At 42.6% G+C, this 22021-nt stretch overlaps 1 protein-coding gene across 1 annotated transcript in view; it reads left to right on the top strand.

Annotated features, from left to right (window-relative positions):
- LOC126470522 (synaptic vesicle glycoprotein 2B-like) overlaps positions 1-22021 on the top strand; it is a 241430-nt gene that overhangs the window by 131531 nt on the left and 87878 nt on the right. The window contains exon 4 of the mRNA XM_050098436.1: positions 9378-9558. Coding sequence (XP_049954393.1) covers positions 9378-9558 — 181 coding nt within the window. The remainder of the gene's footprint in view (positions 1-9377; positions 9559-22021) is intronic.

Below are 22021 nucleotides of genomic sequence, written 5' to 3'. Positions count from 1 at the left end.
AATAGTGCACGGTACATCCAAACCGTCATCGAACCCATCGTTCTACCATTCCTAGACCGGCAAGGGAACTTGCTGTTCCAACAGGACAATGCACGTCCGCATGTATCCCGTGCCACCCAACGTGCTCTAGAAGGTGTAAGTCAGCTACCCTGGCCAGCAAGATCTCCGGATCTGTCCCCCATTGAGCATGTTTGGGACTGGATGAAGCGTCGTCTCACGCGGTCTGCACGTCCAGCACGAACGCTGGTCCAACTGAGGCGCCAGGTGGAAATGGCATGGCAAGCCGTTCCACAGGACTACATCCAGCATCTCTACGATCGTCTCCATGGGAGAATAGCAGCCTGCATTGCTGCGAAAGGTGGATATACACTGTACTAGTGCCGACATTGTGCATGCTCTGTTGCCTGTGTCTGTGTGCCTGTGGTTCTGTCAGTGTGATCATATGATGTATCTGAGCCCAGGAATATTTCAATAAAGTTTCCCCTTCCTGGGACAATGAATTCACGGTGTTCTTATTTCAATTTCCAGGAGTGTATCTTTCCATCACCAGCCCAAATTATTCTTGCAACTGACAAGTGGATGAAACTCAGAGTAGAAAGATCCGTTATCTAAATAAGAAGTTTTATTTTTAGTCAGACCGAAATTCCGTGAAACAGGTAGCGTACCTAGACGCAAGTAACTAACCTAGACGCACTCAGGTTAGTCATCACATGCACGCCCCACACTATTACAGAGTCTCCACCAGTTTCAACAGTCCCCGGCTGAGATGCAGGGTCCATGGATTCATGAGGTTGTCTCCATTCCCGTACACGTCCATCCGCTTGATACAATTTGAAACGAGACTCGTCCGACTAGGCATCAAGTTTTCAGTCATCAGCAGTCCAATGCGGGTGTTGACGGGCCCAGATGATGCGTGAAGCTTTGTGTCGCTGCAGTCATCAAGGGTACACGAGTGGGCCTTCGACTTCAAAAGCCCAAATCGATGTGTTACGTTGAATGGTTCGCACGCTGACATTTGTTGATGGCTCAGCATTGATATCGGCAGCAATTTGCGGAAGGGTTGCACTTCTGTCGCGTTGAACGATTCTCTTCAGTCGTCATTGGTCCCGTTCTTGCAGGATCTTTTTCCGGTTGCAGCGATGTCGGAGATTTGATGTTTTACCGGATTCCTGATATTCACGGTACACTTGTGAAATGGTCGTGCGGGAAAATCTGCACTTCATCCCTACCTAGTAGATGCAGTGTCCCATCGCTCGTACTCCGACTGTAACACCACGTTCAAACTTACTTAAATCTTGATAACATGCCATTGTAGCAGCAGTAACCGATCTAACAACTGCGCTAGATACTTGTCTTATATAGCCGTTGCCGACCTCAGCGCCGTATTTGAATACGCATGCCTATTACATTTTCTTTGACGCTTCAGTGTAGATTACTGTACAGTCGTGCATCCTTTTTAAATGATGAGTAGCTCCTTTAGCGCCGTCACATGAAAAATTCCCCTCAAGCTGTTACTGAAGTAAGGGAAACACAATCCGCTCCTGCTGACTGGACCAGTTTGAAAATCTGCCTGTAATTCTATTGTTTTGTTTATAGAAAGCAAGATTCCGTAAGCAGACTTTCAAATCCACAACTCCCATGGATAAACCTTACTAGTACTTATCTTGTGGTGATTCGTTTGTGCAAGGTTGTCGGTCTATGGCTTCATTTTGTGTTTTAGGTGATTTTAAATTTATAAATAACAGAAACTTTGTAGACCTATGGTATCTTTTTTATTCCATTCAGTACAAAACAAAGGCATGTTACTCTACTTACACTTCCTTTGGTCAGTTTTCTCACCGTACTGTAATGGAATTGGATCATCAAAGTGACTTTGATAGTAACTAACGTAACTACTGTACTGAACGCTCGCCAGAACTATCGACTAATTGCTCACGTTCAACTGAGGCTGTTTCTTTTATTATTGTGAGTTGTGACGTCATTCCTATGGTGTCAAACAAGGCTTGCATCAAAAATACTATCGTAAGTTGTCTTATGAGTATTACTGCAATTCTAACGGCGCTGAAAACAAATTTTTCGTATGATTCAGTGGATGAAGACAGTATTCACTCACCCTCACAGACTGCCGATTCTGTTTGCATGCAAATCATGTTTGTAATACATTGACTGAACTGGGGATTGAAGGGCTAAAGGATACAAAAAAGAAAATCACTATAAAAATATCAGAACCAAAATTACCGGTGCACAGAATGCTGTTCATTTACTAGCCTACATCAAAAGATTACATTTTAATCATAGATTACAAATCTGGACTCGGACTTTTCCAAGTGCATTATCGATGCATTTGAGCCATTGTTTTAATTAATAAATATTAATTAGAATATTGTCGTTCGGATATTATTTATCCATTCAAACCAAGTTGGCAGTCTGGTGCAGTGGCTGTTTGGAGCGAACCGTAATGGGAAATGCCTTTGCAGTTACTCTTACCAGTCACTGCGCCAAATGTCAACTCGGGTTGCACTGATAGTAAAACGAATTACCTGTATCGAGGTATTTCGACCTTGTACGTAGACTGTGGCACTTCAGAGTTCAAAATTGTCGAAACTAGGTAGGACAGTATTAGGTTATTCTCCGCAAAACCTATTATATCACTGAGAATAAGAGATGGTTTTGACTCCCAATACACGTCAGTAATGCTGAGGATATTTGCTAGAACAAAAAGAAAATATGAATACTTGAATAGCAGGGAAAAAACTGATAAGGCAAGCATAACTAAAAAGATCGATATGGAAAGAGATGTGTAACTTCAGGCGCTAAGCCAAAATTTAGGTTATGATTAAGCAACAGTATTCCTTCTGAATCTATTAGAGACAGACAGAGCAGTCACATTGGTCTTTCATCTCTGAGTTACGAAAAAGGTGGAGAAAATAAAATGACACTATAAGTTGTTGCAGATATGCTGAGAGAGATGAAGAGTATCCACAAATTAATAAGCATGCAGTGGGCGACTTACTATAAACTCTACAGGATGATTAGACTTGATCTTCACGTATGGTAGAGTAAAATACACTGATAAGCGAAAACGATACGACCACTGCCCACCGCGAAGTTGGATGCCGCCTGGTGGCGTTGCGGGCACGTGACGCAGTAACTAAAGTACACTACTGGCCATTAAAATTGCTACACCAAGAAGAAATGCAGATGATAAACGGGTATTCATTGGACTAATATATTATACTACAACTGACATGTGATTACATTTTCACGCAATTTGGGTGCATAGATCCTGAGAGATCAGTACCCAGAACAACCAACTCTGGCCGTTTGATACGCCTGGACATTGAGTCAAACAGAGCTTGATGGCGTGTACAGGTACAGCTGCCCATGCTGCTTCAACACGATACCACAGTTCATCACGAGTAGTGACTGGCGTACTGTGACGAGCTAGTTGCTCGGCCACCATTGACCACACGTTTTCAATTGGTGAGAGATCTGGAGAATGTGCTGGCCAGGGCAGCAGTCGAACATTTTCTGTATCCAGAAAGGCCCGTTCAGGACCTGCATCATGCGGTCGTGTATTATCCTGCTGAAATGTAGGGTTTCGCAGGGTTCGAATGAAGGGTAGAGCCACGGGTCGTAATACATCTGAAATGTAACGTCCATTGTTCAAAGTGCCGTCAGTGCGAACAAGAGGTGACCGAGACGTGTAACCAATGCCACCCCATACCATCACGCCGGGTGATACGCCAGTGTGGCGATGACGAATTCACGCTTCCAATGGGCGTTCACCGCGATGTCGCCAAACACGGATGCGACCATCATGATACTGTAAACAGAACATGGATTCATCCGAAAAAATGACGTTTTGCCATTCGTCCACCCAGGTTCGTCGTTGAGTACACCATCGCAAGCGCTCCTGTCTGTGATGCAGCGTCAAGGGTAACCGCAGCCATGGTCTCCGATCTGATAGTCCATGCTGCTGCAAACGACGTTGAACTGTTCGTGCAGGTGATTGTTGTCTTGCAAACGTCCCCACCTGCTGACTCAGGGATCGAGATATGGCTGCACGATCCGTTACAGCCATGCGGATAAGATGCCTGTCATTTCGACTGCTAGTGATACGAGGCCGTTGGGATCCAGCACGGCGTTCCGTATTACCCTCCTGAACCCACCGATTCCGTATTCTGCTATCAGTCATTGGATCTCGGCCAACGCGAGCAGCAATGTCGCCATGCGATAAACCGCAATCGCGATAGGCTACAATCCGACCTTTATCAAAGTCGGAAACGTGATGGTACGCATTCCTCCTCCTTACACGAGGCAACAACGTTTCACCAGGCAACGCCGGTCAACTGCTGTTTGTGTATGAGAAATCGGTTGGAAACTTTCCTCATGTCAGAACGTTGTAGGTGTCGCCACCGGCGCCAACCTTGTGAGAATGCTCTAAAAAGCTTATCATTTGCATATCACAGCATCTTCTTCCTGTCGGTTAAATTTCGCGTCTGTAGCACGTCATCCTCGTGGTGTAGCAATTTTAATGGCCAGTAGTGTATGTAAGCGCAGCAGACACGGAAGGGGAACACTCTAGCGAAGATATGGGTTCCTAATGGGGAAATCCATGTAGATAAGTGACTTTGACAAATGGAAGATTATTATTACGCTGAGCCTGTGAACGAGTATCTCGAAAACGGTGAAGCTGGTCGAATATTACCGTGCTACTGTCGTGAGTATCTACGGAGAAAGGTAGATCGACAGTGAAACTAGACTATGTGTTCAGAAGTATCCGGACACCTGGCCGAAAATGACTTACAAGTTCGTGGCGCCCTCCATCGGTAATGCTGGAATTCAATATGGTGTTGTCCCACCCTTAACCTTGATGACAGCTTCCACTCTCGCAGGCGTACGTTCAATCAGGTGCTGGAACGTTTCTTGGGGAATGGCAGACCATTCTTCACGGAGTGCTGCACTGATGAGAGGTATCGATATCGGTCGATGAGTCCTGGCACGAAGTCGGCGTTCCAAGACATTCCAACGGTGTTCTGTAGCAGTCAGGTCAGAACTCTGTGCAGCCCACTCCATTAAAGGGATGTCGTGTAACCACTTCGCCACAGGCTGTCCATTACGAACAGGTGCTCGATCGTGTTGAAAGATGTAATCGCCATCCCCGAATTGCTCTTCAACAGTGGGAAGCAAGAAGGTGCTTAAAACATCACTGTGGGTCTGTGATCTGATGGTGCCACGCAAAACAACAAGGTGTGCAAGCCCCCTCTATGAAAAACACGACCACACCGTAACACCACCGCCTCCGAATTTTACTGTTGGCACTACACACGCTGGCAGATGACGTTCGCTGGGCATTCGCCTTACCCACACCCTGCCATCGGATCGCCACATTGTGTGCTGTGATTTGTCACTCCACACAATGTTTTTCCTGTGTTCAATCGTCGAATATTTACGCTCCTTACACCAAGCGAGGCTCTTACCGGCGTGATGTGTAGCTTATGAGCATCCGCTCGACCATGAAATCCAAGTTTTCTTACCTCCCGCTTAACTGTCGTAGTACTTGAAGCGAATCCTAATGCAGTTTGGAATTCCTATGTGATGGTCTGGATAGATGTCTGCCTATTACTCATTACGACCCTCTTCAAATGTCGGCGGTCTCTGTAAGTCAACAGACGAGGTCAGCCTGTATGCTTTTGTGCTGTACGTGTCCCTTCACGTTTCCACTTCACTATCACATCGGAAAAAGTGAATGTTTGGCAGTGTGGAAATCTCGAGTACAGACGTATGACACAGGTGACATCCAATCACCTGACCATGTTCGAAGTCCATGTGCTCCGCGGAGCGCCCCATTCTGCACTCTCATAATGTCTAATGACTACTGAGGTCGCTGATATGGAGTACCTGGCAGTAGGGGGCAGCACAATGCACCTAATATTGAAAACGTATGTTTTTGATGGTGTCCGGATACCTTTGATCCCATAGTATATTTCCATAAAGAATATATTAATAGAAAACATTGTATTTTGCAGAAAGCGATTTACTAAACATCCGAATTTTATTCTCAAAGAAGGAAATGTGCCAACAGGTGCTGTTATGGATGTTGCATCTGACATTCTGCCAGCTCACCAATCATTAGCTGTTGTGTTTCACCAAGTCCATTCACATATTTGGTTGCAGCAAACTTCCTCCCATTTTCAAATTCCAAAATCAGATTGAAAATGTATATTGCTCTAAAGAATAGGCAACATGAAATAAAATGCAATAGAATTTGATTCAGAAATTGATGTAATGTTACAAATCATGAGTTCCCATACAAAGAGGCTAGTCTGAAGGAGGTGGTCCAGGGTGTCCAGCGATAGTGTTCCTAATTTCAAACTGAAATATATCGAAAGCTAAGATCGATAGATGAGTTGTAAATACTGATGATTTTGGGTTTAAAAATTGGTTCAAATGGCTCTAAGCACTATGGGACTTAACATCTAGGTCATCAGTCCCCTAGACTTAGAACTACTTAAACCTAACTAACCTAAGGAAATCACACACATCCATTCCCGAGGCAGGATTCGAACCTGCGACCGTAGCAGCAGCGCGGGTCCGGACTGAAGCGCCTAGAACCACTCGGCCACAAGGATCGGCGATGATTTTGGGGTTTCGAGAAATTCCCATTTGTGTGAAGTAAAATTACGGTATTATCCCAAAGATAGGTCTACCATTCGCGCTGCGGCTTTGAGAAGAGGCGTTGTTGACTAATGAACGTTACGTTGTAATTTTGGAACAATTTGTAGTTACACATCTAGTGTTCGCCGAATGGTTTAAGCCGAATAGTTTAAGCAACATGGGGCCAGGCCACATCGTACCGGACAGGTGTTTCACTCTCTTGATGAGTACTTCGGGAATCGTGTAATTGCGTTGAACTGTTGCAAATTTACTCGCGCAGGGGTGGATTGGCCCACACATTCGCACGATCTGACTTGTCGTGAGTACTTTTTGTGGGGCACATTGAAAGGCACTATCTGCCGGAACCATTCCATCACGCTGGACGAGCTTGAACCGGCGATCTATATGGCGTCTGAATCCACTTTCTTTCAGACATTACAGAATGTGACGGCAAATTTCATTGTTCGTTTACGCCACCTCCGTATTGCGGGTGGCGGACATTTCGAAAAGATTCTAATGTGATTGCGGAGACCGCTCGCAGAGGACGAGTTTAAATATAACGCAAGCTGATACTGTACAAGATGCACAGCGTACAGCGCCATCTGTTAGCAGGTTTCGAACTATTTCGCAACTTACGTTAGCATTTTTAAACACCTCTTGTATGTTGACTGACATTTTGTACTTGATCATTGCATTTAGGACACGTATATGCTGTAAACTGCTACACTGACACACTTTAATAAAGTTACTTTACGAGAACCTAATTACAGAAAATAAAAACCTTTTGTTAAATATCTATTTTGATGACAATAAATTCAAAGATTAAGACACAAGATATACAGGGTGTTTCAAAAATGACCGGTATATTTGAAACGGCAATAAAAACTAAACGAGCAGCGATAGAAATACACTGTTTGTTGCAATATGCTTGGGACAACAGTACATTTTCAGGCGGACAAACTTTCGAAATTACAGTAGTTACAATTTTCAACAACAGATGGTGCTGCAAGTGATGTGAAAGATATAGAAGACAACGCAGTCTGTGGGTGCGCCATTCTGTACGTCGTCTTTCTGCTGTAAGCGTGTGCTGTTCACAACGTGCAAGTGTGCTGTAGACAACATGGTTTATTCCTTAGAACAGAGGATTTTTCTGGTGTTGGAATTCCACCGCCTAGAACACAGTGTTGTTGCAACAAGACGAAGTTTTGAACGGAGGTTTAATGTAACCAAAGGACCGAAAAGCGATACAATAAAGGATCTGTTTGAAAATTTTCAACGGACTGGGAACGTGACGGATGAACGTGCTGGAAAGGTAGGGCGACCGCGTACGGCAACCACAGGGGGCAACGCGCAGCTAGTGCAGCAGGTGATCCAACAGCGGCCTCGGGTTTCCGTTCGCCGTGTTGCAGCTGCGGTCCAAATGACGCCAACGTCCACGTATCGTCTCATGCGCCAGAGTTTACACCTCTATCCATACAAAATTCAAACGCGGCAACCCCTCAGCGCCGCTACCATTGCTGCACGAGAGACATTCACTAACGATATAGTGCACAGGATTGATGACGGCGATATGCATGTGGGCAGCATTTGGTTTACTGACGAAGCTTATTTTTACCTGGACGGCTTCGTCAATAAACAGAACTGGCGCATATTGGTAACCGAAAAGCCCCATGTTGCAGTCCCATCGTCCCTGCATCCTCAAAAAGTACTGGTCTGGGCCGCCATTTCTTCCAAAGGAATCATTGGCCCATTTTTCAGATCCGAAACGATTACTGCATCACGCTATCTGGACATTCTTCGTGAATTTGTAGCGATACAAACTGCCTTAGACGACACTGCGAACACCTCGTGGTTTATGCAAGATGGTGCCCGGCCACATCGCACGGCCGACGTCTTTAATTTCCTGAATGAATATTTCGATGATCGTGTGATTGCTTTGGGCTATCCGAAACATACAGGAGGCGGCGTGGATTGGCCTCCCTATTCGCCAGACATGAACCCCTGTGACTTCTTTCTGTGGGGACACTTGAAAGACCAGGTGTACCGCCAGAATCCAGAAACAATTGAACAGCTGAAGCAGTACATCTCATCTGCATGTGAAGCCATTCCGCCAGACACGTTGTCAAAGGTTTCGGGTAATTTCATTCAGAGACTACGCCATATTATTGCTACGCATGGTGGATATGTGGAAAATATCGTACTATAGAGTTTCCCAGACCGCAGCGCCATCTGTTGTTGAAAATTGTAACTACTGTAATTTCGAAAGTTTGTCTGCCTGAAAATGTACTGTTGTCCAAAGCATATTGCAACAAACGGTGTATTTCTATCGCTGCTCGTTTAGTTTTTATTGCCGTTTCAAATATACCGGTCATTTTTGAAACACCCTGTATGTGACACCCTTAACTGGTATGTATGTCTTACGCTACAAATACTTAGGATAAACTATAAGCAGATATATACCACTGTGTACTGTATTGTTTAATAAGAGGTACCAGGTTCTGTTTCTCATCTAGTGATAGCTACTGTGCTGTGTGTGTTACAGAAATTAGTGTCAGCAGAATTACAGTTGTGTAACAGAGCTTCTCATCGTTAGTTTCTAACTATATTTCTGATCAGAACATGAAATGTATGCGTGTCTCATAAAAAGTGTATTAAAAATAATGCTGTTGAAATTTATTTGTTCAAACTGATTTTGCAGTGTCACTTTTGTGTTTCAGGTTTCATTACACTGATCGGTATGATGGTAGGAGGTGTTGTCTGGGGCAATTTAGCTGACCGAATGGGACGTCGAAGAACTCTGCTTTCAGCATTAAGTGTTAACGCAGTATTCAGTGTTATTGCTGCATTCATGCCAACATATGGAACTTTTATGACTGCACGCTTCTGTAGTGGTGTAGGGTAAGACGTTTTCTTTTACTCTAATTTTGATTGACATTAAACAGGACAGATATAAAAAGCTGCTGCTACTGATTATTTCATGACTAAGATTTTATGAACAAAATACCGATATCTAAACTATCTGTAATACGCAAAGTTCACTGAGGTGATTTATGAAATAAATCAGGGGAGCAATCTAAACATAAAAGTTTCAACATACTAGTAGTAGTTGTTGTTGTTGTTGTTGTTGTGGTCTTCAGTCCTGAGACTGGTTTGATGCAGCTCTCCATGCTACTCTATCCTGTGCAAGCTTCTTCATCTCCCAGTACCTACTGCAACCTACATCCTTCTGAATCTGCTTAGTGTATTGATCTCTTGGTCTCCCTCTACGATTTTTACCCTCCACGCTGCCCTCCAATGCTAAATTTGTGATCCCTTGATGCCTCAAAACATGTCCTACCAACCGATCCCTTCTTCTAGTCAAGTTGTGCAACAAACTTCTCTTCTCCCCAATCCTATTCAATACCTCCTCATTAGTTACGTGATCTACCCACCTTATCTTCAGCATTCTTCTGTAGCACCACATTTCGAAAGCTTCTATTCTCTTCTTGTCCAAACTGGTTATCGTCCATGTTTCACTTCCATACATGGCTACACTCCATACAAATACTTTCAGAAACGACTTCCTGACAATTAAATCTATACTCGATGTTAGCAAATTTCTCTTCTTCAGAAACGATTTCCTTGCCATTGCCAGTCTACATTTTATATCCTCTCTACATCGACCATCATCCGTTATTGTACTCCCTAAATAGCAAAACTCCTTTACTACTTTAAGTGTCTCATTACCTAATCTAATCCCCTCAGCATCACCCGATTTAATTTGACTACATTCCATTATCCTCGTTTTGCTTTTGTTGATGTTCATCTTATATCCTCCTTTAAAGACACTGTCCATTCCGTTCAACTGCTCTTCCAAGTCCTTTGCTGTCTCTGACAGAATTACAATGTCATCGGCGAACCTCAAAGTTTTTACTTCTTCTCCATGAATTTTAATACCTACTCCGAATTTTTCTTTTGTTTCCTTTACTGTTTGGTCAATATACAGATTGAATAACATCGGGGAGAGGCTACAACCCTGTCTCACTCCTTTTCCAACCACTGCTTCCCTTTCATGTCCCTCGACTCTTATAACTGCCATCTGGTTTCTGTACAAATTGTAAATAGCCTTTCGCTCCCTGTATTTTACCCCTGCCACCTTCAGAATTTGAAAGAGAGTATTCCAGTTAACGTTGTCAAAAGCTTTCTCTAAGTCTACAAATGCTAGAAACGTAGGTTTGCCTTTTCTTAATCTTTCTTCTAAGATAAGTCGTAAGGTTAGTATTGCCTCACGTGTTCCAACATTTCTACGGAATCCAAACTGATCTTCCCCGAGGTCCGCTTCTACTAGTTTTTCCATTCGTCTGTAAAGAATTCGCGTTAGTATTTTGCACTGTGACTTATGAAACTGATAGTTCGGTAATTTTCACATCTGTCAACACCTGCTTTCTTTGGGATTGGAATTATTATATTCTTCTTGAAGTCTGTGGGTATTTCGCCCGTCTCATACATCTTGCTCACCAGATGGTAGAGTTTTATCATGACTGGCTCTGCCAAGGCTATCAGTAGTTCTAATGGAATGTTGTCTACTCCCGGGGCCTTGTTTCGACTCAGGTCTTTCAGTGCTCTGTCAAACTCTTCACGCAGTATCTTATCTCTCATTTCATCTTCATCTACATCCTCTTCCATTTCCATAATATTGTCCTCAATTACATCGCCCTTGTATAAACCCTCTATATACTCCTTCCACCTTTCTGCCTTCCCTTCTTTGCTTAGAACTGGGTTGCCATCTGAGCTCTTGATATTCATACAAGTGGTTCTCTTCTCTCCAAATGTCTCTTTAATTTTCCTGTAGGCAGTATCTATCTTACCTCTAGTGAGACAAGCCTCTACATCCTTACATTTGTCCTCTAGCCATCCCTGCTTAGCCATTTTGCACTTCCTGTCGATCTCATTTTTGAGACGTTTGTATTCCTTTTTGCCTGCTTCATTTACTGCATTTTTATATTTTCTCCTTTCATCAATTAAATTCAATATTTCTTCTGTTACCCAAGGATTTCTATTAGCCCTCGTCTTTTTACCTACTTGATCCTCTGCTGCCTTCACTACTTCATCCCTCAGACCTACCCATTCCTCTTCTACTGTGTTTCTTTCCCCCATTCCTGTCAATTGTTCCCTTATGCTCTCCCTGAAACTCTCTACAACCTCTGGTTCTTTCAGTTTATCCAGGTCCCATCTCCTTAAATTCCCACCTTTTTGCAGTTTCTTCAGTTTCAATCTGCAGTTCATAACCAATATATTGTGGTCAGAATCCACATTTGCCCCTGGAAATGTCTTACAGTTTAAAACCTGGTTCCTAAATCTCTCTCTTACCATTATATAATCTATCTGATACCTTTTACTATCTCCAGGATTCTTCCAGGTATACAACCTTCTTTTATGATTCTTGAACCAAGTGTTAGCTATGATTAAGTTATGCTCTGTGCAAAATTCTACAAGGCGGCTTCCTCTTTCATTTCTTCCCCCCAATCCATATTCACCTACTATGTTTCCTTCTCTCCCTTTTCCTACTGACGAATTCCAGTCACCCATGACTATTACATTTTCGTCTCCCTTCACTACCTGAATAATTTCTTTTATCTCGTCATACATTTCATCAATTTCTTCATCATCTGCAGAGCTAGTTGGCATATAAACTTGTACTACTGTAGTAGGCATGGGCTTTGTGTCTATCTTGGCCACAATAATGCGTTCACTATGCTGTTTGTAGTAGCTTACCCGCACTCCTATTTTTTTATTCATTATTAAACCTACTCCTGCATTACCCCTATTTGATATTTGTATTTATAACCTGACCCAAAGTCTAGTTCCTCCTGCCACCGAACTTCACTAATTGCCACTATATCTAACTTTAACCTATCCATTTCCTTTTTAAATTTTCTAACCTACCTGCCCGATTAAGGGATCTGACATTCCACGCTCCGATCCGTAGAACGCCAGTTTTCTTTCTCCTGATAACGACGTCCTCTTGAGTAGTCCCCGCCCGGAGATCCGAATGGGGGACTATTTTACCTCCGGAATATTTTACCCAAGAGGACGCCATAATCATTTAATCATACAGTAAAGCTGCATGTCCTCGGGAAAAATTACGGCTGTAGTTTCCCCTTGCTTTCAGCCGTTCGCAGTACCAGCACAGCAAGGCCGTTTTGGTTAATGTTACAAGGCCAGATCAGTCAATCATCCAGACTGTTGCCCCTGCAACTACTGAAAAGGCTGCTGCCCCTCTTCAGGAACCACATGTTTGTCTGGCCTCTCAACAGATACCCCTCCGTTGTGGTTGCACCTACGGTACGGCCATCTGTATCGCTGAGGCACGCAAGCCTCCCCACCAACGGCAAGGTCCATGGTTCATGGGGGGGATACTAGTAGTAAGAAAGTATATTTACAAGTTTCAACATTCTAGTAGTAAGAAAGTATATTTATGAGTGGTCACTACGGAAACACTAATAATATGCAAGTATAGGCTACTGATACTTCTTTTAAGTGATTTAGAACAGCAACCAAAAACATAAATAGTGGAAGCTAGATCAATAATTATAACTATCTCTTGTGATATGAATCCAGTCGTTAATCACTGTGCTTTTATTCTGGGTGTTTACCATATTTTACAAGAACGATGCAGAATGAATTCATTTTATTGTTGCTTAAATACAGTATTTCAAATTAGTATTGACAATTTTGGTCATGTGATTCTTCAGTTTCTCCCGGCGTATATATAGACTGAACAGTCCTTGGGTGTACTGCTAGTTCATAGTGCCCAATGGACATAATATTTCGGCGATCAGACACGTCGCCTTCGTCAGGTATGCTGACGAACGGGAATCCTGCTGCTGCATTATATGTATTATCATAGAGGCACCACAGCACTTTGCCCATCTGACTTCCAGCGTGGATGAATGACTGATTGAAGACGGTTTTGGTATCTAAATGATTGAATGCATGACTGTGTGCCTGTGTCTGTATTCCCTAAATTGTTTGGTTAGTGTGGAGATTGGTCTTTTATCTGAAGCGTCGAGGTATTGTGCGCCTAACAGAATGGGTAAGATGATTGGTCGAAGCTGCAGTCCTCTTGTAAAGAGTTTCTGAGTTCCTTTTGATGTATGTGAGGGTCGATGTTTCGCCTAAAAAGTATTTAATGATCGTAATTGGCGTGTATCGGTCTGATGGAAGATCCTGTTTTGCAGTGTCTGAAGTTTGGGAAGATGGCTGTTTACCTCCGTTGACCAAATTTCAGACCCGTATACACTGAATGCCAAAGAAACTGGTATAGGCATGCGCATTCAAAAACCGAGATATGTAGAGAGGCAGAATACGGCGCTGCGGTCGGCAGCGCCTATATAAGACAAGTGTCTGGCGCAGTTGTCAGATCGGTTACTGGTGCTACAATGGCAGGCTATCAACATTTAAGTGAGTATGAATGTGGTGTTTTAGTTGACGAACGAGCGATGGGACACTGCATCTCCGAGATAGCCATGAAGTGGAGATTTTCCCGTACGAGCATTCACGAGTGTACCATGAATATCAGGAATCCGGTAAAACATCATATCTCCGACATCGCTGCGACCGGAAAAAAATCCTACAAGAACGGGACCAACGACGACTGGAGAGAATCGTTCAACGTGACAGAAGTGCAACCCTTTCGCAAATTGCTGCAAATTTCAATGCTGGGCCATCAACAAGTGTCAGCGTACGAACCATTTAACGAAACATCATCGATATGGGCTTTCGGAGCCAAAGGCCCTCTCGTGTACCCTAGATGACTACACGACATACAGCTTTACGCCTTGCCTGGGCCCGTCAACATCTACTTTGGACTGTTGATGACCGGAAACATGTTGCCTGGTCGGACAAGTCTCGTTTCAAATTGTATCGAGCGGATGGACGTGTGCGGGTATGGAAATAACCACATGAATCGATGGACCCTGCATGTTGGCTGGTGGATGGCTCATTAACTGTGTGGGGAGTGTGCAGTTGGAGTGATATGGGTGCCTGATACTTCTAGATACGACTCTGACAGGTGACAAGTACTAAAGCATCCTGTCTGATCACCTGCATCCATTCATGTCCATTGTTCATTCAGACTGACTTTGGCAATTCCAGTAGGACAATGCGAAACCCCACACGTCCAGAATTGCTACAGATTGGCTCTAGGGACACTCCTCTGAGTTTAAACACTTCCGCTGGCCACTAAACTCCCCAGACATGAACATTATTGAGCATATCAGGGATGCCTTGCAACGTGCAGTTCAGAACAGATCTCCACCCCCTCATACTCTTACGGATTCACGGACATCCCTGCAGGACTCATGTTGTCAGTTCCCTCCAGCACTACTTCAGACATTAGTCGAGTCCATGTCACGTCATGCTGCGGCACTTCTGCGTGCTCGCGGGGGCCCTACACGATACTAGGCAGACGTATCATTTTTTTTTTTTTTTTTCTCAGTGTAATAACGAAGGGAGGATGCAGCACTGTCTGGTTTTAGTTTTGTTTCACTTCTCAGCTCCCAACGCTTGAGGGGTGGAGATATTGATTGTACGCAGCGCAGCCTCCACTATGGGCCCACTTTATCTGTTTGGCGAAAGTCAGTCGTTTTTCTAGCTGAAGGCCTAGGTAGACTACTGAATCGCTCCACTCGCCGTTTCTGCCAGCTAAGGGACTGAATTAGTTTTTAGTGAACATACATCCTACTTTTTTGTCTGCATTTATTTTAAGTTCCCAGATTTTGCACCAGTTACCGATTTCTTCTAAGTGCTGTTGCATCTCCCTGACGATGAAGTTGATGCAGCTACTACTTTTAAACCGCTGTGCCGTCAGCATACAACGCTCGTTCGTATCCTATTAGTTTCGGCACATCATTTGAGTCATGTTGAGCTGGTACCCGACTTTCGAGAAATATAGATTTTTTCAGTGTTCTTCATATGTATGCCAAAGTGTTGCAGTTCTCTGTAAAAAAAATTTGAATAGTTCTGCAGAATTTGCGAATAAAACACTGTTAATAGGAACATTTTAATCTTGTACAAAAAGTTAATTGCCAAATTTGCGAAACAAAATAATATTCACAATTTTGAGTACCTCCCCAACAGTTCTACAGAAGACCCTAATGACATTTTTTGTGCAGATAGTAGTGTATGAGACAATTGCAATAATGAGGAACTCATTTTCAAAGTCAGGTGAAGCTGGCACCCTATTTTCGAGAAATAAACATTTTTTTCAGAGTACTTGGTAGATATGCTATAGTTCTAGATTTCTCTGTAAAAACTTTCAGTAGTTCTGTAGAATTTTACGAAAAAATATAATGACCACGATTCTGAATAGCTGAACAGCTGTGAAGGTGGCAACCGATTTTCGAGAAATGTACCTTTTTTTTCAAAGTTCGTTACAGATATGCTACAGTTCTAGAGTCCTCTGTACAAATTTTGAATAGTTCTGTAGAACTTCGCGAAAAAACTTATGATCACATTTCTGAATAGCTGACTACCTGTGAAGTTGGCACCGGACTCTCGAGAAACACACAATTTTTTTTTCAGAGTTCTTTGTGGATATTCTATAGTTCAAGAGTTCTCTGTACAGAATTTGAGTAGTTCTGCACGACTTCTCGAAGCAAACACTCGTAATCGGGGAAATTTTAATGTTGTAAAAGATTATTTGCCGATTTGTGAAAATCAAATTGTGTTCACAATTCTGAATAGCTCCCCAAGAGTTATAAAGGAAACCTTAACGAAATTTTTTGTGCAGGTAATAGTTTATGAGAACGTTACAATAATGAGAGACCTATTTTCACTACAGAAAATGTACGAAATCGCACTGGAATTCTGATGACAGTTCCGATCACTGTTCTGGAGAGCACCCCAAGTGTTTTATCGAAAAACTTAACGTAATTTCTTGCGAGGATAATCGTTTATAATTGCAGTAATGTGGGACCTCCTCTACTAACATATAGCTTTTCAATCGGAAGCTGAGCTGAGCTGCCCTAGTTCCGATCGGTGCATGTAGGTACAAGATGACACACATCGTGTCGACTGTCGTTATGTATCTGACTGCTGACAACATCAGAGATCTAGGTAGTTGTCATATTTTCGTTTAGTTATTGCGTTGTATCACAACAATTTTAATTTAATTTGATATTCTTTGCTATAATTACGTACTAGATTTAAAGACAACTGTCTTTATAACGTTCTTTCACGAATTCCGGTTACTTCAGTGTTCGATACATATAGGTATTTTCCAACATTAAAAAGACATACGTCATTTTTTTTCGCAGAGGAGTTCAGATGCGTCATAGAATTCAAGCACCTTTTGTGCGTTCATACGTTTAGTATCGGGTTTGGAAAACAGGGATAGGGGTAGGATCTCGTTCGCTTAGACTCACGCAGCTACATCAGTTAATTTAGTTCAAAACGAACACCCTTACTGGAGCACCATACAACAGTAGTTGGTGATCGTCAATTCGATGAGAGGGTGAGTGCTGTAGTGGATCCCATTTATAATGCTTCAGCTGCCAGAGAGAGCCGTTTGGTGAAGATAGCTCTGGGCCAGATATTTGGAAGCGAAGAGTGAGAGAAAGAGATAGAGGCAAAAATAGAAAGACAGATAGAGAGAAAAGACCGAGAGGGAGGGGGGGGGGGGGGATTTCGGAGCGAAATGGAGCACTGAGATCTTGGAACTTGGAGTTGTCTGTTCTTTCTGCTCACTTGAAGGAGCTTAATAATCTAAAATATAAGTGTGTTTGTAGACTTAATTAACATTTTAAATGATTTCCTTAATGTATTTAAACAACATCTGTTACAGCATAGGATTCTTTCATCAGTGACGTTTTACCTTGAGTTTATAAAACTTGTCATCACTCAGTTACAAAATGAGAATTTGACTAAATTTCAGGTATAGAAATTGACTTAAATGTCAGTTTTAATATAATTTTAAATGTACAGATGCTTTTACGTTCTAGTTGTAAATTTAGGCTTTGAAATGAAAACAAATATCAACTAAAAATTCCAAATCAGTGACAACTAGAAGTTTGATTCGGCATTTTTGTTGAAGTTAGTTACCATCTCAAAGGCTAAATTTAAAACTAAAAGTCAAAGTATCTGTCCATTTAAAATTATAAAATGAGAATATGAGTTAATTTCCATACCTAAAACAACAGAGTGAATGTGCTGCGGATAGCAACGATGTGACCAAATATAATGAAAAATGTAAATATTGCGAGAATCATTTGAAACTCGTTTTCATACGTTACAAACCTATTTTTAGTTAGAGAAAAATATAGAATGCAGGTTCCTAATAACACGGAAATAGAGCTGATTAGTTTAAAAACAATTTCATTGTTGAAAATGAAATCTGATGAGCTTTATTCTTATCTAAATAACTCTGCCTTACGTAATTTCTGGCACTCAGTATACAGTGAACATTTCCAAGAACTAAGAATATTTGCACTTAGCTACCGAGGACTAAGTCTCTCTCAATGCTTTTCATCCATAACATCTACTAAAGGCAAAGCAACGTCACGGATAAAATAATCATATTAATGGTATGTATGGTTCCTGTGCTGTAGCAGATATTCTGTAAATATATTAAAGAAATCATTTAAAAATGTTGGTTAAGTCTACAATCATATTTTAGGCTATTTCTATCTCTATCTGTATGTCTCACTCTTCGCATCCAAAAATCTGGGCCAGAGCTATCTTCACCAAACGACACTCTGGCAGGTCAACAACAAAACTTACCCTCGCCAGACTTCATCGAATTCTTTCTCGATGTCGAGAAATACCGCTCGTGTGCTGTTTTTCCTATCCCTCGCCCTGCATACGTGTTCCACCAGACGCATGGATTGATGGATGGTACTGTGTTCAGGACGGAAGCCAAACTGTTCAGGGCTGATAATGTTCTGGTCACTCTGGAATTTGGTAAGGTGTCTGTGGATAAGATACTCCAGTACTTTTCCTAGGAAGCATAGGAGAGATACTGGTCTGTAGCTTTGGGGAAGGATGGGGTTTTTATTGAGTTTGGGTAGGGTTACAAACTGAGCAGTTTTTCAGGCGGTTGGGAAGTATGTTAGGGAGAGGCATTAGTCGTGTATAGATGTGAGGTATGTGACTGCGGTAGGGGAAGGTGTTTTATGTAAGGGACACGGATCCTGTCAGGGCTGGGAGATTTGTTGTTCCCCTGTCGTATGATGTAGGGACACGTCAGGCGATCGGAAACTGGTGTAAATTCTGTCTCTGGCCTCTCTTGCCTCAAATGAGCCACTTGTCCGACTCTTATTTCTTCCTGCCTATCACTCTCGCCATCTTCGATGACATGAATTCGGAATTGCGGCTGTAGCGATGTCGCCAACACTTCTGCCTTCTCCTCATCTTCGTTTACTAATCCGTTTTCTCCTCGTAGTGGCCTGTCTACCCTGGGAGCAGCCTTCAGCGCTTCCGTGATCTTCCATACTTGGTTCATATCCTGCTCAGCTTCTCTGAGCTTTCCTTCCCAGCTGAGGCGTCTGTGCTCTTGTAACATTCTCTTTACCTGAGCTTCTAGCTGTCGTAGCGGACGTCGATCGATGGGATAGTGAAATGTCGGCCAATCCCTCCTCACTTACCGCTTTACGACTATCAGTCTCCATGACTGGAGTTCAGGTCCCCCTGCTGCTATAACTCGCTCGCTATTTTCGAAGAAAGCCTGAAAGTCTATTACGTTAATGTTACATCGCGTGGGTTTATAAGCAGTAATTATTTTTGCTTGGTTTCCTATTTTTAGTTCTATCCCTGCCACCTCGACTGTGACCAAATTTGGTATATCGATTTTTCAGTGGTAGATTCTCGGCCTCAGAAAGACAGCAACTCCTCCGTCAGGGGGCTTTCGTCTTTCGATCCTGTGGGCAGAGTAATTACGCACCTTACGTCGATTGGTCGGCAACAGATGCGTCTCTGTGATGCAGGCGACATCTGTGGTATGTCGGTCTAGAAAGGATTGTAATTGAAGGGTTTTATCGGCAATGCCATTGGCATTCCAGTTTAAAATACAGAAGGTCCGCGTTGTATTAGGGTCCATCGACAAATAGTGACGTCGTAGCTTTCACAATTATCATGACTTTTAAAAAATCGATCTGTTTCTGCGCGGACTGCAGCTAGCGTCTCTCCAAATTTTGCACTATTGTGCTCAGGTTTATCCCAATGAAGAGCGGCTTAATCTCTCTTACTGCTGAAGTCACCGCCAGTGTTTGGCGCCGTCTGAGGTGCCTCTGATGCGGCTTCAGCCGCCGCGTGATGTGTGGTAAACGTCTCTCCAAATTTTTTCACTATTGCGCTCAGGTTTAACCCAATGAACAGCGATAACCTAACCTGACTGCTGAAGTCATCGCCAGTGTTTGGCGTCGCCTGAGGTGCAGTAAGTGGTGTAAGTTCACGAACCTCTTGTCGACCCCTGTTCACGAGTCTGCGTATTTTGACATTGGCCTCTCAATACATATGTATTCCATACTGTCATTTCTTGTTATCATTATTAGCTTATTCCCAAGAATAAGCAGCTTCCACTCAGTTAATACTCGGCAGAAATCAAACCTGCATTTTAATCGTACTTCCTTAATTCCTGTGCAGAAATGTGTGCAGTATACTGCTGCATCCATTTTCAATAAGCTACCACTCGAATTCAAAAATCTTGGCAGTAATCCACGTGCTTTCAAATCAAAACTGAAGAGTTTCCTCATGAGTCACTCCTTCTATTCTAATGAGTTCCTTGAAAAATTAAGCTGATTTTTGTTGTATTGTTGATTTGTTTACTTAAACTTATGGTTTGACTGTTTTTGGGTCCATTAACATTCTATTTTTATCTGTTATTACTTTTATGTTGTAATTTCATGTACTGACATGTACCATTACCTTGGAAATTTGCTCCTCAATTTGGTCCTACGGAACTAGACGTGTCAATAAAAATTAATAATAAATCTCTGAAACCAACGACATGACTATGGCGTTCCTCCTTCCGGCCTCTGCGACAGGTGTAAGTACTTTTAGCACACTTCCGGATAGGACACTCTCCTCTGACACATGGATTCTTCCTTTGCCAAAAGACTCACTGGTATGCAGCGCTTGTATTTTACAGGTTACTTTATGCCACATTTTAACTGAATGCATTGTATACGAAGCCATGAGGGCCGCAACCCATTTACCTGTTGACATGGCATCTATTTTAGGGGATGATGAATCAAATGTGGTTCTTGTGTTAGGATGGTGTGTGATGTCTTGTCTTCTCAGTAGTGTGTTAGGTAAAAGTTTTTAATGTGTTTCTAGGTTGGCTGCTTCATCTTTCATTTTCCAATTGACTGTGCAGGCACAGTTCCTTATTCCACTATTTTAGATCTCGTGTGGTTGTAGTCTATGTATTTTACTTACACACTGCCCTGAGGCATCCATATTTTGCTATTTTGTGTGACAGTGTGAGTGAGAGAGTTCCAGGATGGCTGTGATTCCCTTTTTTTAATTTACATTTTATTGCTGCCTTCTCACAACTGATAACCACATTTGTACTGTTTTAGTTCAGTATGGGCACTGATAACTTCCCTACTGAGCACCCTGTACGTACCACCACCACCATTACGGCGTACTGGCAGAAGTAAATATGTGGTGACGAGTCATGAGACATGCTTTGATAGCCTGATTGAGCACTTACCCACGAAAGATGAAGGTCCCAGTTTTAATCTGCCAGGAAGTTTCATATCAGGGCACGCTCCACTACAGACTAAAAATTTCATTCTGGAAACTTCCCCTAGGCTGTGGCTAAGCCACGTCTTGGTAATATCCTTTCTTCCTGGAGTGCTTGTCTCCCAAGTTTTGCGGGAGAACTTCTATGAAGTTTGGAAGGTAGGAGACAAGGTACTGGTGGAAATCAAGCTGTGAGGCTGGGTCATGAGTTGTGCTTAGGTAGCTCACTTGGTAGAGCACTTGCCTGTAAAATGACAAGGTCTTGAGTTCAGGTGAACCTGGCACGAAATTTTAAGCTGTCAGAAGTTTCATGTCAGTGCACACTCCACTACAGAATGAAAATTTCTTTCTGGAACCTCCACCATCTTTGTCAGGGACAAACAAATGTTGCCATGCTACCAGAAATAGTGACATTGTCTCTGATACTAGCGGTGCTGCTGAAATGTAAATAACTAGGGAATTCTTTTGTAGTCTGGAAGCATCAAGAGTCCTCTTGCTTATAGTTACCATCCTAGTTAGAGTTGTTGCTAGACATTCTGATCTCTAGATGAGATGTGTAAAGGAGAGCCAAATTTAGAGCATATTTCTCAAAATACTCATAAAGCTATGTTTGATGAAACAAAACTTGTCCACAGTA

The sequence above is a fragment of the Schistocerca serialis genome, chromosome 3 (assembly GCF_023864345.2).
Source record: "Schistocerca serialis cubense isolate TAMUIC-IGC-003099 chromosome 3, iqSchSeri2.2, whole genome shotgun sequence".
Classification (NCBI taxonomy): Eukaryota; Metazoa; Arthropoda; class Insecta; order Orthoptera; family Acrididae; genus Schistocerca; species Schistocerca serialis.
The sequence above is the reverse complement of the archived record's forward strand: the minus strand, read 5'-3'. Positions and strand labels throughout refer to the sequence as shown.